Raw genomic sequence first — 17,992 nt, forward strand, 5'->3', positions numbered from 1 at the left:
ATGATACAACTTTTAGCACTACTAGACCAAATTGCCTACTAACAAAATCAGGGAAAAGAAGAAATTTTCTTTACTATATACGGACTGAATTATTATTACAATATACAAACAAACTTTGGGATACTTTTGTGTCTAGTTGCCTGGTACAAAATCTTTTCTACCTTTCTGATTCGTACAACACTGAGATAGAATACGAGGTTACTGTCTACTATTTACAGGCTCTTAACAAAATTCACATTTAAGTGTAAGGTCGACTGGCTGCACATGTTCAAGTTGCTTCTACATCACAAAAAACGAGAGATGGATATAAGCAGTAACATTCCCAGGAAGGCAGGAACAACTCTATGTGCACTCATGAGTCATGACAGCCAGGTCATTTTTTCCGATATCTCTATATTAGGTCTCTATAAGGGGAATGGTATGTGTGCATTGTCCAATCAAGTAAAATGTCCGTTTCTCCGTATTCCACCCAGTTTCTATTTGCTCGTATGCCCTTCAGAGGCCAAAAGCATTTCCACGAATAAAAACTCCTGGGTTAGCATGTCCTTGGCTTGATCAGGAATGAACCTGAACATCGAGGCCAACATCTGTTGCAGAACAATCTTCTGGAAGTCAAACAGATTTTGCTTTTGCAGAAAGATTGGTGCTCAGTTGAAGAAGTATGGTGATTCAAGGACTTTTTCCAATTCGAAGTTCCCTCTTTCTGGTAGAGGTGGGAAGGTAGATTCTGGATAAGATTCCTGAAAGCTTTGAAGCAACTGCAAACAAACCAGAGAGTTTGAGGGAAATTAAACAAGCAACTGCAAACAAACCAAAGTTAAATGCATCCCTCTGAGGCTCCGACCCTTAAGAAAGTATGCATCTAACTATTATCACTGAGATTGAAGAAAATAAAAACACTGCCAGGTACATAACTTTTAAAGGATTCAAATTAAACCATAAACCCTTACATTTTCAAGAATGGGCATGCTATACAGCTCCACAAACTTTTCTCGAAGAATTTGATTCATCTTTTCCACATCACATGCATGAGTCCAAAACGAATCATGCACTCCTGCAAATACATATATTTCATATGTCAGGTCATCTACAACAAAAAAAATATGTTTTCCATTACAAACTCAAAGACCAGAGGACTACAGCTACACAAGAGATTTGGAAATTCATCCAAGTTAGAATAGATATTTATACACTGATCCAACTTCTAAGCACTAGCTGTTCATTTATCAAATCCAGGAATAATATTAAGAACATAATTAGGCAACATTATGATAAAATAAGAAACCTGCAAACTGTAAACCAGCATCCCTGCATGCCACAGCAGTCATCATCATGTGAGTTCCATCAAGTGAGTGAACATAGTTTGGAGGAAATGCAGTCCTTTGTTTTTTGACTTCAATCTGCTTGTCAATTTAAATCATTGTCAGTCATATGCAGAAAGCCTCAGGGAAGAGAAGAGGGTGGGGGTGGACATAAGCAAAACAAGAACTTACCCCTTCACCTTCTTTTTGCAAGGCCAAAACCTGAAGCGATGTTTTAATCTGTATACAAGCAAAGAATGTGGTCAGTAAGATAGTGGAAGCTGGAGCTTGGGTTGATCTGAATAAAACAGTCAGAGAAGCTCAATTGAACTAAATGAAACCTTCAAATGTCAGAAATTGACAAATAGAACATTTATAAAGTGCGTTCAACTTTGAGAAAATAAGTTGTTACATACGAAGTATGAGTTTTAAGATTAGAAAGTGTACAGAACACTTACAGAAACTCTAGAACCTAGCATCATTATATTGCAGGCATCAATTATTGGTTGATCAAACAAGAGGAATTCTCCTTCGCACCTAAAATGGTGTGGTAAACCCCCACCCCCTTTCAAAAAAAAAAAAAAAAAAAAAAAAAAAAAAAAAAAAAAAAACCAACCCAACCCTAAAAAAAGAAAAGAAAAACAAGTTGAACCTCAGGCAAAACATTATTGCTTTACATCTAATCATTATTTTGGTGACCTACCTTCAGCAAATGCACTAATACCAAAATTAAAGTGGAAATACAGATGAAAAGCAAGAAATCATGCTTATTCAATGTCTTTTCCCTATAATCCATTTTATTTATTTTTTTGAATAATTCAATTTAGAATACTTCTGATTCCATAGACTTGAGCACTGTACGAGTGTAAGTCAATCTCGAGTCCTATTCAACATAAATGTAATAAAAGAGACCCTGAGGCTAGACGTTTGTTACATTAATCTTACAGCACCACAATTCCTAGCATGAGCAGAACACTTTCCAAATCTTAGCAAATTACATCCCTTCCCCCCCCCCCCCTCCCCCCCAAAAAAAAAATTCACGTTGATTCTACCTCGTCTCTTTCAATCCCTCAATATGGTCTACTCCTGTCTCCTCATTAAAGCATCTGAATGCCACCTATAACAACTGGGAACAATCTAAGCCATGGCCATATGCTTTACCCTCTCAAACCTTATCTTCAGCATAGGCAACACCTTATCATTAGACATACCCATTAAGCATCCCTATCTCTCACAGATAACATACATAGTTGAGCTATCTTATTAGAATATATTCAACATATATTTCCACCAAAGGCTCACTTATATAGCTATGAAGTTTTAGTTCATTTTAAAATAAAGCATTTCACTAAAAGTTCGACAATTATTGACCCATCTTGAAAACTAGGACCCTTAATTGATCATACAGATATTTTTGCAAGTGAAAAGAGTAGCCAGCCAGAGTCAAATTATGAGATAGGACACTCACAAGATGCCGTTTACTTTTACAGTATGGTTGTACAACTGGCAGACCAAGAGGAGTAGTCCAGCGAACAGGTTGATTTTCAGAAGCAATAACCTGTAAAGGCGGACAAGTCATGGTAAAGCTACTAAAATTTCATTCTGCTAAATTCATTACAATAGAAGAACCCCTACCTTTGCACAATCGCCAAGCCAATCCATTATGCTACGTGCAGCTTGAAATAATTGACCGAGGGCAGACATTGTTACCTAGGGAAGGATAGTATCGTAATGTAAAATTATTAAACAAGCATTATTGTCAAAAGAAAATATCACAGACAGTATGTATCACTTCTTACCTTAGCTGAATAGCAGGCTGCAGAAAAAAGAAGCCTATCATCAGTGATAAGACCCTTCTCCTCTAATCTCCTCTTAATTTGCTCCCTTGCCCCAACAAATGTAACACCATAAACAGATGTCATAACTGTCTGCTTCACGAGTTTGCGGTCAACCTGAGATGCGTACAGCTTTCTTTATCAGAAGATATTAATAAGAGGCTAAGAGCACAGAACAGCCAATACTATCAAGCACATAGTTTATACAGGATAATACATAAACTACAAAACAAACATATGCACAATGGGATATGATCATTTAAAGGATGTACAAGAACCTGATCGACTAGGACTTTGGCTAACAAAGCACTTGGGTATGTTTCAGGGTCTTGCCTGCTATCCTTTTCCATAATTTCACGAACCCTGGAAAAAAAAAAAAATTAAAAATAAAATAAAATAAAATAAAAATTATAGAAGATAAAAGATTTACCAAATTTTCTATAGTCAGCTTTCCTTCAGTTAGTAAATTCTTACTGAGAGAGAATATTACTAAGCCAATCAACATAAAATATGTTTCCAAAAGATTATTACTACAACCATTCTTTTCTATTCTCTTTTTATTCTTCACTTTATAAGTTCCATAATAACAACCTTTATGTAATAAAAAAGTACATTTTCATGCCATTGAATAATATCCTTTCAAATGTCTGAAACACAACATAATTCCTAAGTTCTTATGACAAGGCTACAATCCAGGGTGCAACCTAATTACCTTGCAGCAATTTCTGAGTACACATCAGCAGGTTCCTGTCCAGCCACCAAATTTACAGCTGCTGCTTCCTTCTGTAAAAAGTAACAAAAATACTTGAGACATGTAGGCATTTGACCGGCCAACAGAAACTAATAGTACAACATTCACTCCTAAAAATTCAAAAAATAAGAAAGGCCAACAATGTACTACAAAACTTTTACATAACATATAATAGTAACATATTGAATTGATGTATACTATGACAGATATAAAAAAGCTTGATTCATTTTGTTATAAATGTTTGTGAGTCTTTCTCCATCTGCACCTTGAAGAAACCAAAAAAAGGGAAGTAACATAGATTAATTTTTTGTAGTCATGTTCCTCTCCTATCAGCTATACAACACCCAGATGGTATGAACAATTATATAAGGATTAAGCATATTGCAAAAAAAACACTTTTTCTTTTTATCATAATTAAATTTTTATGATCCTTGGAAGACAAAAGGTAAGTCATTTCAGGAAAGAGAAGCAAACAAGTATAGCAGGGGCACAGGAGCCATAGAGGACATACACTATCTCTTCCCAAAGCAGCATAATGCTGCAGGCCATTGCATGAACCATCCTGAAATAAAGGTTATGAAAACAATTTAGGTAAATATGCAATAGTATGTGACATCCAGACAAGAAAGGATTTGGGAAAACGATATCATGATGTCCTTGGAGTATTCCTCTTTATCACTGGACAATATTCTCAGAAAATAGGAAATAGGATAAACACATTTCAGAGATTATTATCACTTGTAGAAATAAGAGCTCTGAGTTCCTAAAATTCTTAGCATATAGAAGCATGGGCAAGTAGAGAATATAACTTCCTTGCCCACTATCTTAAAGGGCATAATGGAAAATGATAGATACAGAGTTACCATTCCTTTAACAAGCAAGTTAGAAGTGATAATATACATGGCTTACCTGATGTATAGGAAGATGGGAGATGAAAGTATATGGTGATGAGCTGTTCAGGGCTCCTGTAAGATCAATGCAAGCAGCTAAGCATTGAAAAGGGTCTTCTGCACTTAACCACCATCGATTTCCATTGATAGGGTCGCTTGCTGAGTCAAATATTTGAGCCAGATGATTTTCTACAAAAGCTACACGTGCCTCGTACGAAAGCTTGTCGACACCACCAGCATATACATTCGCTAAGTGAATTTTCAGCCACTGTAATCCAGACTTCCCCAAAGGTCGTCCTTCCGCAAACTCAAGCACACCTCGGCAGAGATCAGAACTTAGATGATTTAGATGTGGATGCATGGGATAAGCCCGACCACGGAAGTCAAGATTATGAGGATAATAAAAGCCTTCCTCATCTCTCATCTTCTGAGCAACCTGGTACACCAAAGCCAGCAAAAAGAATCAGGTAGGCTGATAAAAGATAGAACATTTTTTTAATCGAAGGTTTACTTATATCTTTCACCTGTTTTATAGAAAGATGCTTAAAATCCATAACTGACACATTTTACATCATTAAAAAAAAAAAAAAAACTAATTTCAATCCTATAAAGGCTAAAGCCACAGATACAAAAAAATCTCAGGGCCACACATTAAAAATCAAACATCTGTCTTCAGCCAAAATCAGATGCCCAGTCCAATTATCATTCAGATTAGGAGAAATTTTCCTAATATTTAACAAGTTACAGAGGAGGATTTGTCTAGCAAAATCAAGAAGAAGGAAAAAGAAAGGTCCAATCACACTTTACATCCAATAAACATGAGCGTGAACCGCTAAAACAGTACCCTTTCTCATTAATGAAACTTCACTAGAAATCCATCTCCATAATTTCAAAAGTAAAACCAACGATGTACTCACAATGTCCTGCCCAGAAAGCAACAAAACCCCCTTTTCTTCCTTATCTGTCATTAACAGTAAGAAAGTGTTGACACCTGAGAGTTAAAATTCCATGGACATATGTAGCAAGCATGTTTCCCTCTTGACATATTTTACCCATTTCTATGACGACCATAGGTAATTTTAAGATGCTCTGTGCCAAAAAATAGCTAGATTTTTGCAGATATCACTATAGCCATATTTACACCAAAGTGATTATTAGACACCAAGTAACCAAAAAATCAAAACTCCCTTTCTTTGAGTGTATAACCACATTCCCAATTCAGTAAGTGATCTCTTCTCACCCTCCCATCTCTGAGACTCCAAAAGAACAAAATCTTCTGAAGGCTAAATCTCTCCCTATATACTACTTTCTTGAGTTCTTCAAAGAGAAGGGCACTCCAAAATGAAGATAGCTATGAAAATAGAGATCATAAATCCAGACTGAAGATGAAACATAGCAACACATTTTCCATAAATCTCTGCATGCACTTGGAAGATTCTCACAGCTCCCGTCAAATGACACATTTACACCTCAGCTCTCAAGCAATATTGGTGTTCACCCAACAAAGCCTGGTTGAAGAACTTTTGAAGAAAGATCATTGTTTTTATTTTCGAGCCATTATAAAGTAAATAGGTTGGAAACTGAAAGCTCTTTTTTTTTTTTCCTTTTTTTTTTTGGTGTTAATTTCAATTTCCAAGTATTTGATTATTAAATCTCAAGGATTGTTTTTTTATTTATTTGTTTGAATGTGTTTTTTTTAAAAAAAATTTATCAAGACATGCAACTACAAAATGGAGTAAACAACTTCCACCTGTTAATTTTTGGTTCCCAAGGAAACAAGGCCATATATAGATGATCAAATAAAGCTAGCTTTGACACCTTTCACGCTAACTTCCGATAAACTAAAATATCTAATGCTCAAGATAATTAGCTTATAAATAGCAGAGAATAAAAACATACAGAAAGTTTAAGTTCAACGTCACATCTTAAAGCATGTCTCTCTCTATTGATTTTCTTTGCTTTCCTCACACTCCACTTCCATGTATCAATTTCTGCTGGATCTTCTGTCAGTGGCTTTTCAGGCAAAGGAACCTGCAAATGTGGAAATTCAAGCAGGATGAGCACACTAGAGAAAAAGGGAGAGTGAATAATGAAGATATAATGGAAAGGCCTCATCCAACAGAAAACAGAACATGGGAATACTGACATCCTCACAGTTAACAAGACCGCCAATGTTGCCACCACTAGCCCATAGACTTTCCACCACACTAAGAACTTTTCTGTTGATTCTCCATTTTGTGTGTCCAAGAGTATTTAAGGCCTGCACAAATGCAGAGTAGGTATGGGATTACAAGTTTACAGAGTAAGAAGCCTGTGGCTCAACAGAGATATCTATCAATGATATCAGTGTGAACAGCAAAAGTTCTTGACAGATGCAATGTACTCAAGGATCTAGCAATTAATTTTTTAATCCATAATGAATCCAACTCAGCTAAGTTACATTTACAAGAGAAATTGAAGCTAGTTATCAGCACTCAAATGCTTTTTTCCTTTTTCAAAAACACTTTGACAGGTTCATAAAACATACAAAATGCTCAAAGCTGAGAAGTTCAGAATACATGTGTAAATGAAAAGCTGGACGTATTCACACAGTACAATCTCATGTTGTGAAGGATTTGCAAAAGAATTAAAGAATATACAAATGACAAGAGTTCAGTTTATTGCCTAGGAGAATTACCTTTAGTGGAAAATTCTCCTGAAGTTTTACTTAGATGATAGGAAACACCAAAATACTAAACTTAAACCATAACACAGGCACAGTTTGTATACTATTCAAGAGAAAATTCAAAATCATATCAAGTACGAATGAAATCTCCGCTATGGATAATTTCGCAAGCTGAAGTGTTCATTAACTTCAACGAGTAACAGCATCCATCCCCTCTTAAAGCCATCAAGATAGATAAGAGAATCTCCAATTTGAGCTCAGAATGATAAATAGATAGAGTATTCAATTTATCTTACAAATTCTATTTTCATAAAAATATAAAACAAATCCATTTAATTAGAACAGCCAGACTCAGTAACTGTAGAGGATTTGAGCATTTGTTTGACAAGACACAAGACTAAAATAGTGAAACCAGTCCAACTGTCAGAAAAAAAAAAAAAAAAAAAAAAAAGAAGACATATTGGTACACAATTCAGATGCACGTTTAAGTGTATAATCACACAAACAAAAAAACGGAAAGCCAAAAACCTGCAAACTTGCACCATAATGAACTCGGGCTAGTTAAAATTTTGAGCAAATAATAAATGGAAAAAAAAAAAAAAAAAAAAAAAAAAAAGGCCATTTAAATAAAGACTAAGGGGCTCTATTCTGCAGTACCTCAAACACTTTCTGCATCTGCTGCGGTGGAGTTTTCCTCATCGCCTCTTGCTGCTTTCTTGAACCATGCGTTCGCATAACATAAGATGGTAGGAACAAGTAGCCACCCTTGTCATACCTGGACAAAAATAATATAGAAGATGCCAATTCTAGTAAGCAAATAAAATTATTGGTATATATGGGAAAATAGTACAGCATATTCTAAGTTACATACATTGTAGCTTGTTCAGGATTGATTGACAACAGATCATGTCAGAATATATGAAATATATAATACGAAAATACCTTCTCTCCTTATGATCATATTCTAAGTCTCAAGAGGTTTTTTTTACACTCTATAGTCCATCCAACTTCCAAATTTGCCATTTTTTTCACAAAAATATCATTTTTCACTGCTTACTAAACTATTCTTTGAGATTGTTTCTTAAAGATTACCCCTTTCAGAGGTGAGGAATTTAGAGTAGGATGACAATAAAAGTTTAAAAAACGCTACAGAAGGGTAGAAAAGGGGCATAGTTTCCATACTTCTCTGTGGAAGATAACTAATCAAGGATTACTAAGAACATTACTGTAAAATAAATTATTCAAAAAACAATAAGAAAGAAGATGTGTATACCCTTTCCAATTCTTTGGAGGTATCAACATTGGAACATAGGGAATAATCATGTATCGAGCCTGCTAAAAAAAAGCAGTAAAAGTTTGTTAGGTTATGTAACCAACTCTAGAATCACTTAATTATTTTGTACAGCAGAATGTAAAAAGTTACTGCAAGTGCATTTGGCTTTAATAACTTAGTGCAATATTATATGGGGAACTGTTCACATGCAGTTAAAAAATGCATATGTTTTGTATATGTCTGATAACAATGAACAAGAACTTACACTCCTATCAATCCCTTTCAGAACAAGCGGGTCACATTCTATAACTCCATATCTTTTCACCACTTGCTGCCTTCACAAAGTAAAAATAAAAAGTCAAAGAGTGAGAAGTTACTGAGATTATTATAACCAAACCACTATCTATCTTCAAGAAAGCTTCACCACAATGACAAAATGTCATATTATCATTTATGATGTCTATTGTACATTCTTCCTCCAAATCAAAATGTTATTCATTGTCCATTGAGGTGGCATCCACCATAGACTAAGAAACAGAGCTAATACACTAAACTTCAAAATTTTAGCCAGAAAGGCCAAATAATAATGTAGCATATCAACAGTGCGGTACACAAATTACATGTATGGTGAAGCAGCTTTCAGAAGATGAAAAGTATAAAATTAAATGCAACTCACCCCATGTCATTGTTCAAAATTTTGAATTTGTGCCTAAACGCAGGTCGTACATCAGGTGGATTGTCAGCTGATTGCTTACTTGGATGCTGAACATAAGCAGTGTCTATCAGCAACTCAATCAGACGACTACCCAGCTGCACCATCATGGAAAGCAAATGTCCATCGGAATCAGAAAATGGCATAAAAGAATGTGCCTTACAAGTATAACTATTACAAGAAGAAAAGTTATCACCTTAGCTTGAGTGTCTTGACTCCATGACTTGTTATCTTCAGAAGTCACCAGCTTTGCTGCCTCAAATAGTCGTTTCTTCTTAACTAAGCTCTTCACGCGATTCCGCTGCAGTTCCTTTTCCTTTAATAAATCCTCTGGCATTTCACTTGCATTTTTACGTATATTCTTGGTTTTCTCCAAGAAGCTGTGAATTTTTATCTGATTCCAATGACAAGGGGAAAAATTACAGAATGATAAGGAAGAAAACATGCAAGACTGAAACACAGCTTCAACCCAAGACCAAATATATTATACAAACAATTCTCTATCAATAAAATTAAAGCAGGAAATAAATATGACCACTTAGCAGATACCTTCTTAGTGGGGAGCTCCCTTAAAAAGAGACATAAAAGAGTAAAAGCTAGTTTAAAGAGGAAATGATACTCCATAAGAGGGTATACCCCTAAGGACCTAAGTTTCCCCCCACATCATCAGACTAGATAAGTTCCAAACACTTGCATACGAAACAGTAATCTTGCTACTGCATCCTACTTCAGTTTTGCCGATAACTCTAGACTAGAAGTAAATGGTTTTCACAGAATCTGCAGAAGCCCCTTGCCACAAAGACTAATTCTAGACGCTAAATGCCAAATCCTAAGCTACAAAACTTAAAGAAGATCTTTCCCCTAATGTAATGTTCCTTCAAAGATTATATAATTTACTAGGAGAACATAATCAATACCCTAGATGCCTAACCACTCAACTACTCCTCTAGCAATATGATACTTCTCTAAACAAAGGACATCAATAATCTAAGGAAAGTACAGGCAGTTTGGAATATTCTACAGGTCACACAATAGTTGAAAAGAGGAATGATGATACAATCGACCCACACATGATAGCCTGAAACCGACATAAGCGTGCAAGATAACTAAATTGTAATGGCAAATAGAGAGCAACTACCATGTGATGTCAATGGTACCAAAAGCAAAACAAATCACTCCTCAAAGAACTTTTAATCCATCTACCAAAAAAACTTAAGCCTATACTGAAATGCAGACACATCAAACGCAATCGTTTATCAATCATTCTAAATTCAAATCAATTAACTAAGCAGACTCAAATCCAAAGCACAAGCATCAACTAAACATAAGTAAATAACTAGTGGAGGGTGATTAAGCAAACACCTCCTGCTCAATAGCAAGCCCAATTTGAAGAGCAGCCTGAACAAGCCGAACACAGCCGGCTTCATTACCAACCATAAGCAATGCCATCATCTTATGCATAACAATAACAGCCATCTTATCAGCTGGCAACATATCAATATGATAGCCATAGATAGCCTTTTGTTTCCTAGACCTTTGCAACTTTTGTTCTTTTTCAATTGCCTTCTTCAAAGGCTCAAACCAACCTAAAAACAATGCCTTAACTTGTGGCAAATTAGGTGCCAATTTCTTATCCCTCATTTCCCTCACAAACTCCCTATACTCCTCCACCATACTCTCCCACGCCTCGGTCTCGGCTTTAATCTGTCTCCTCCTCAACAAATTATACTTCTCTCTCTCAATCTCCTTGAATTCTAACCTCAACCCAGTATTCCTATCAACTAATCCTTTCATAAAAAGGGTATTCACCCATGGTGGGTCATGCATAAAAATCCTATGACTAGAACCCTTAATTTTCTCTGAATTTTGAAAATACCCATCAATTTTTTCAGCTAAATCTTCCTCAGGAGAGTCCAGAATTATCTGGGATTGTATAGAAGGCTGGAAAAAGCTGTTCCTATCCAATTTTGGGTTTAAGCAAGGCAACAAAAGGGTAGCAGGAAAAGAGGTTGAAGAAGAAGAAGGAAATGGGGGTTCAACCCTCAATTGTTTGTTGGAAAGTGGGATGAATAGAGAGAAATGGGTAGATTTTTGAGCTTTCTTGTGGGATTTCAATGGTTTTCTCCATTGTTTATGAATTTGAATTTGTGGGATTGGAGAGAAGGAAGCAGTGGAAGACATTGCTGGTAAAAATTCGAAGTTTTCTTGAAGAATTATACAAGGAAAAGTGGGATTTGAAGGAAGATTGAAGAGAAGAAAGAGCAATGGGAAGTAGAAAAACCAGAGATAAACCCAGAGCAAAGAGAAGAATGGTGGAAAATGGAGATAATGGTGTTTGTTTGCCGCGACAAGTTGAGGATAATCCAGGCTTTGCCAATAGCGGGACCATATCTCTTGATTTTTTTTTATTTTTTTTTCATTTGGATATTTCTTTTTCTTTTATTTTTGGGAGTCTAATGTCCATGCCGGGCGTAGCAAACGGATCGTTCGGGTTGGGTCGGGTAATATTCGGGTTTGGTTAATACTGAATAGCAGTGCTCGTAGTTGAGTGAGTATGGTTTAAATGACTCGTAAGAATTGAGTTGGATTGAAACTGGGTTGTCTTAACTCAAATTGAGAAAATTGAGATTGGATTTTAACATTTCAAACTTTGGATTACTTCAAATTAGAGTTGTTTATGGACAGTTCGACCTACTAGGCTCGGCCATCCGCCCCGTTAAAATTTGGGCTTGGACACCTTTATTAAAAATAAATAAATTAATGTACAAGATAAGCTCAGCCCGTTAGTTGAAATGGGCGGGCATGGACAATGGTAACTATATTTCGGGTCGGCTCGTTCGGCCCGTTTTATAAATTATTAAATAATATTTTCTTAAAAAAATATACTTCCTCCGTTCTATTAATATTGCAACAATGGACTTTTTGCACTATTCATCACTCTTATTTGACCATATAATATGAGTTATACGTTAAGCAAAATATAGTCAAGTGGGATCTTGTTGGATTCGTCTCATATAATACTTTCACAATATCAACTTTTTATAATTTTTACACTTACAGAACTGTAGATATTTAGCATATAAAATGTATTTTAGGATGCGTAATTTCCTCCTTGTTGCAATATTAACAGAACAAAGGAAGTATATAATAAAGTACAAAGTTACTATGAAATAGTAGATACTAGATATCTAGAAGAGTCTTTATATATTCAATTGTCATTTATCTCTCTCCACAACATAAACAAAAATACCCCTAAATTTAACATCTTCATTTTTACATTACTTCATAGTTCATATCATACATACTCTTTAGATTTTAAGATTTTAAACCATCAATAATTATAGGTTGCAAATTTTTTTAAGAAACAAATCCACCAAAAATAACAAAGGTCATTAGGCCTGTTAGCTTATGGGCAAGCCTGGCCCGTTTAAAAGGGTGGGTATGGACAACATGTTAAGCCCACTAAAAAAAGGGCTTGGACTTGTATATTAAGCTCGTTGGACCAAATTATAGAATTTGGCCCAGCCCGTGTCCGGCCCAATCCCGCAAATGAGCAACTCTACTTCAAATACAAGTATGTTAGTCAAATTGGTTGTCTTGGGGTGTTGTTTAGTTCGGGTTTGTTTGATTTTTTTTTTTTATTTAGGAAAGGTAATTTTAATAGAGATCAATTCTTCTTATCATAATCGAGTCCAACTGTATACTTGGCACACATTAATATACAACCGTGTAAATTAATTGATATTTAATTCTTAATAAATCTATTTGATATAGCTTACATGACATGTAACAGACTAACATGGCATTTTAATACATAGTTATGCCTATATGGCGTGACACTTGGCGAAAAATTAAAAAATTTCAAGTGTTGTTGGCTCTTGGTTGCAATACTCGATCGACTTTATTTATTAATGATATGATATTATTTGTTAATGAATATAATCAAATGAATATAGGAAATTTGAATAACATTTGTGGACACTAAACTCCCCAAGAGCTGGTTTATAGAATAAGTGAAGTTTAGTAAATATATTTCAATATAACTCAAGGATTGGTAAAAATAAGTTTTGATTTTGAAAACAATTTAATCTTATTAACAATAATATAAGTTTAATAAAATCTAAACGTCTACTTAATTTCAAAAATATAATTTAAGTTTAATTCATTTCTGGTGAAATGAGCAATGAGCATGACTATTATTTTGTTTTCACATTTTTTGGTGAAAATGGAGATGAGATTTGAAAATTTGTGTTCATTCAATCACATCTTAATCATTTGTAACATGTATCTTATTAATAAGAAACTTAATTTCAATAATTACAAACAACACAACAATGATTCACGTATATGCACTAATACTCACATTATATTCTATTTTAAGGAGCTTATATCTTAAGCATAGGTGCAAAACTAAAAATAATTTTAAAATTTTAATTAAGGAACGGAGAGAGTATCACTACTCGATTAGGCAATCCCACGAGGTAAACAAAATATTTGTAGTTAGGCCTCAGGTGACATGTACACCACTAATTAATTTTCTTATGTGACCTATCACCACAATCAAATATCTCATGCTCCATTCCCTCCAAACTTCAACGGTAGTTAGGTACAAATTTCATTTACATAATTAAAATATAACTAAGCAAAATAAAAGATGATAATTGTTTATTTCTACTTCCTATATATATATATTACTTCCTTACTATAAACAGTATTATCATCAAATTAACTTCTTTCACAAAAATAATTCTCACCCTTTTGATCTTGTTCATTTTGTTACACTATAATCTTTTTCTTGTACAAAATTCTTATGTTTTGAAAATAATTAAATAAAATAAACCAATAGTTTTGTTCATAATGAGATTCTTCAAATTTGTCAAGTACATTTTCATGCTTTGCTTATTATCAGTTATGTTGTTCTGTTTCCCTCTTAAGTCCAATGCTGCATTATCGAGTGATCGAGCAGCACTTCTTTCGTTCATGTCGTGTATCGAGTTAGACCCTCAAGGAGCTCTTAGTACATGGAATTCTTCACATATCCATGTCTGTAATTGGACTGGTGTAACCTGCAGCATCAACGAAACTCGTGTCACTAAGCTTGATCTTAGAGGTAGGTTGTTAAGAGGGACTATTTCTGCTTCTCTAGGAAATCTTAAGTCTTTAAGTATCCTAGATTTGTCTGAGAATTTTTTTCAAGGACAAATTCCGCCTCAACTAGGCTCGATTTCAGGGCTTTCACAGATTAGCCTAGCATTAAATCTTCTTCAAGGGGAGATTCCTCCTGAATTAGGTAGCCTTAGACAACTGAATTACCTCAATTTAGGGAGCAATAACTTGGTGGGTCGAATACCCGAGCCATTATTATGTAATGGTTCATCATCTTTGGAGTATTTAGACCTTTCTAATAACTCTCTTAGTGGGGAAATACCCATGAAAGAAGGGTGTGAGCTTAGGGAGTTGGCTTATCTCTTGCTTTGGTCTAACTATCTCTCAGGTCATGTCCCTCTAGCTCTTTCCGAGTCCACGAAACTCAAGTGGGTTGATCTAGAATCTAATAATCTAACAGGGGAAGTGCCCTCAAAAGTGTTGAGGAAGATGCCTATGTTGCAGTTTGTTTATCTGTCTTACAATGATTTTGTAGGCCATGATGGCAATAGCAACCTCGAACCTTTCTTTGCTTCTTTGGCTAACGCGACTGACTTGCAAGAACTTGAGCTTGCAGGGAATAATGTAGGTGGAAATTTACCTCCCAATATTGGTAATCTTACAAATCTTGTACAGCTTCAGCTAGATGATAACCTTATATATGGGTCAATTCCTCCTCAAATATCGAACCTTGTTAATCTTACCCTCCTTAACTTGTCTAGTAACCTCTTAAATGGTTCGATCCCACAAGAGTTGTGTAAGATGAAGAAGCTAGAAAGGTTGTATTTAAGCAACAATTCACTCTCGGGTGAAATCCCATCGGCTTTTGGTGACATACCTCATCTAGGACTCTTAGACCTGTCTAAAAACAAGCTATCAGGCTCAATACCTGACAGTTTTGCCAATTTACCTCAGCTAAGATCGCTACAGCTTTATGAAAATCAACTCTCTGGACCGATACCTCCAAGTCTAGGCGAATGCATCAACTTGGAGATTCTAGACCTATCACACAACAGAATTTCAGGGGAAATTCCTGGTGAGGTTGCAGGATTGAGAAGCTTGAAGTTGTACTTAAACTTGTCGAGTAACCTCTTAACTGGTCCGGTACCACTAGAGCTTAGCAAAATGGATATGGTTTTGGCAATTGATTTATCCATGAACAATCTCTCTGATACTATACCTTCACAGCTTGAGAGCTGTGTTGCTTTGGAGAGTCTCAATTTATCGAATAATCACTTGCAAGGGCATCTTCCAACCACTGTAGGCCTATTGCCTTATCTGCAGTCATTTGATGTATCAAGAAATGGGTTGGTTGGTGACATTCCTGACTCATTTCAGACATCTTCAACCTTAAACAAGCTTAACTTCTCCTTCAACAACTTTTCTGGTTATGTGTCGAACAAGGGTGTGTTTTCCTTACTGGATGTAAATTCTTTCCTGGGAAACAATGGCCTTTGTGGTTCAATCAAAGGCATGCCAAGTTGTCAGAATAAAAATTTTCGGCACCATTACATGTTTTTGCCAATCGTAGTATCAGCATTTGGTGTTGTAGGTTTGTGCATTTTTGGTCGGTCTATGGTACTTGAAAGGCGGATAAAAGGAGCTTACAATGGGAAAGATGCAGAATCTTTGAAACAGATGTATGAAGAGCCTAAGTATCCAAGAATCTCCCACCAACAGCTTTTTGAGGCAACCAATGGTTTTAACTCATCAAGCTTGGTTGGTTCAGGTCGATTTGGTCGTGTTTATGAAGGGACTCTTCAAGACAACACCAAAGTAGCCGTGAAAGTTTTGGACTGCAGAGCTGATACAAAAGTTTCAGGAAGCTTCAAGAGGGAATGTCAGGTTCTGAAGAATATTCGGCATAGAAATCTAGTCAGGATCATAACAATCTGTAGTAAACCAGATTTCAAGGCAATTGTTTTCCCTTTAATGTCAAATGGGAGCCTTGAAAATCATCTGTACCCATGTCATGAATTAAGCCGGGGGTTGGACCTGGGACAGCTTGTCAATATCTGCACCAATGTCGCGGAAGGAATGGCTTATCTCCACCACCATTCACCAGTTAAAGTTGTTCATTGTGATCTCAAGCCGAGCAATATTCTTCTGGATGATGACATGAATGCTCTGGTGACTGATTTTGGCATTGCGAAGCTTGTAAAAGAAGATGATGAGAGTCTCTCTGCTCATGATTCTGCTTCTTTTAACTCTACTGATGAATTGTTGTGTGGCTCTGTTGGCTACATTGCTCCAGGTTAGCAACTTATTAACCTCTAGTTAAATTCAATTCTTGTATATTATGATTCCAAAATACTGATTACTCAAACTTATTTCATACTTTGTATATAACCCTTTAAACAATAGGGAAAATAAAAAAATTGACCTCAGGATCAGTGGTGCTGAAAATAATACAACAGCTAACAGTTGCAATGTTGCATAAAAGAATTCGCGCTCATTTATAATATGATTGTTGTTATTTAATGTAAACATGTAATGTTCTCTCTAATTAATGATCTGATATTGATCATGCAGAATATGGCCTAGGAAGGAGGGCTTCAACACAAGGAGATGTATACAGTTTCGGAGTACTTCTGCTAGAGATTGTTACAGGAAAGCGCCCTACAGATGTTCTCTTTGATGAAGGTTCAAGCTTACAGGAATGGGTTAAGAGTCATTATCCACACAATCTAGAGCCTATAATCGAACTGTCCCTAACAAGATTTGCTCCTTATGGCATAGGTTCACAAAACAAGAAGATTGTGTTGCGCGAAATTATCTTGGAGCTGATAGAGCTTGGCCTAATATGCACACAACACTCTGCTTCAACACGGCCAACTATGCTAGACATAGCCCAAGAGATGGGAAGGCTCAAGCAGTTTATCTTGAATCCTTCCTCGATACTCAATGATGAAGTTCATTCCAATTTTTAATACAGTACAGTCCTCATTTTGGGAAATTTTGCCTTTTTCTCAACTTGGATTGATTGTAATTGAAGTTGTACAAAAAAGAAGGTTACTAGTGAAAACGATTTTTTTTATTGGTTGATGATTATATCACCCATTCTTTTTTTTTTGGGTGTGTTCTTTCAATCTTTTGTAGGTTCTAGCATCATGATGTATGAAGTAGAAAGTTAATAGCCTTTTTTCTTCTTTTATTGGTTTAATGGAAACTCATTCTTTCTATAATCAGAAGAAGCTAATGGATTTGTGGTCCATTCCATTGCTAGAAGCCTAGAAATGCTGTCATTATTTCCTAATTGGTTGATAGGCTAGGCTATCACAGCCAACCATATGTAAAAGTCTTAGGAGGAATGATAGGTCAATCTCAAGGATCAATAAAATCACCACTAAATTCTAAAGTACCGTCAGGATCAACTAGGAGTTTCTCAGAATTACGGACAAAGGATTGGGAACTTAAAAA

At 35.6% G+C, this 17,992-nt stretch overlaps 1 protein-coding gene and 1 pseudogene across 2 annotated transcripts; one reads left to right on the forward strand and one right to left on the reverse strand.

Moving 5' to 3' along the window:
• Nucleotides 1-52: 52 nt before the first annotated feature.
• On the reverse strand, nt 53-11,811 carry LOC145635782 (DNA-directed RNA polymerase 3B, chloroplastic-like). Of its 2 annotated transcripts, none has more exons than XM_081687140.1 (19): nt 10,790-11,811; nt 9,624-9,821; nt 9,392-9,525; nt 8,981-9,050; nt 8,716-8,777; nt 8,100-8,217; nt 6,924-7,037; nt 6,677-6,808; nt 4,797-5,213; nt 4,399-4,449; nt 3,849-3,919; nt 3,415-3,499; nt 3,101-3,253; nt 2,937-3,011; nt 2,770-2,859; nt 1,494-1,541; nt 1,286-1,400; nt 951-1,054; nt 53-758 (listed from the first exon to the last, which is right to left on the reverse strand). In XM_081687140.1, exons 1-19 carry the CDS (start codon nt 11,606-11,608, stop codon nt 648-650), a joined length of 2,967 nt encoding a protein of 988 aa, XP_081543266.1. In that variant the 5' UTR covers nt 11,609-11,811; the 3' UTR covers nt 53-647. The 2 variants fall into 2 exon arrangements, with proteins under 2 accessions (XP_081543266.1, XP_081543267.1); XM_081687141.1 differs by having other exon boundaries at nt 8,716-8,774; nt 10,790-11,810.
• On the forward strand, nt 11,692-17,502 carry LOC145636597 (putative leucine-rich repeat receptor-like serine/threonine-protein kinase At2g24130 pseudogene; annotated as a pseudogene).
• The last annotated feature ends 490 nt before the right edge of the window (nt 17,503-17,992 follow it).

Source organism: Chenopodium album, chromosome 6 (assembly GCF_948465745.1).
Source record: "Chenopodium album chromosome 6, dcCheAlbu1.1, whole genome shotgun sequence".
Classification (NCBI taxonomy): Eukaryota; Viridiplantae; Streptophyta; class Magnoliopsida; order Caryophyllales; family Amaranthaceae; genus Chenopodium; species Chenopodium album.

What these genes read in the sequence shown, in the direction of transcription:
- LOC145635782 (XM_081687140.1), bottom strand. Translation starts at nt 11,608, where the DNA reads ATGTCTTCCACTGCTTCCTTCTCTCCAATCCCACAAATTCAAATTCAT. An exon ending in AGATGCAGAAAGTGTTTGAG is followed by an intron (nt 7,038 to 8,099) that starts GTACTGCAGAAT and finishes GCATTTGTGCAG; the next exon opens with GCCTTAAATACTCTTGGACA. An exon ending in GTAAAAGTAAACGGCATCTT is followed by an intron (nt 1,542 to 2,769) that starts GTGAGTGTCCTA and finishes GCTTGTATACAG; the next exon opens with ATTAAAACATCGCTTCAGGT.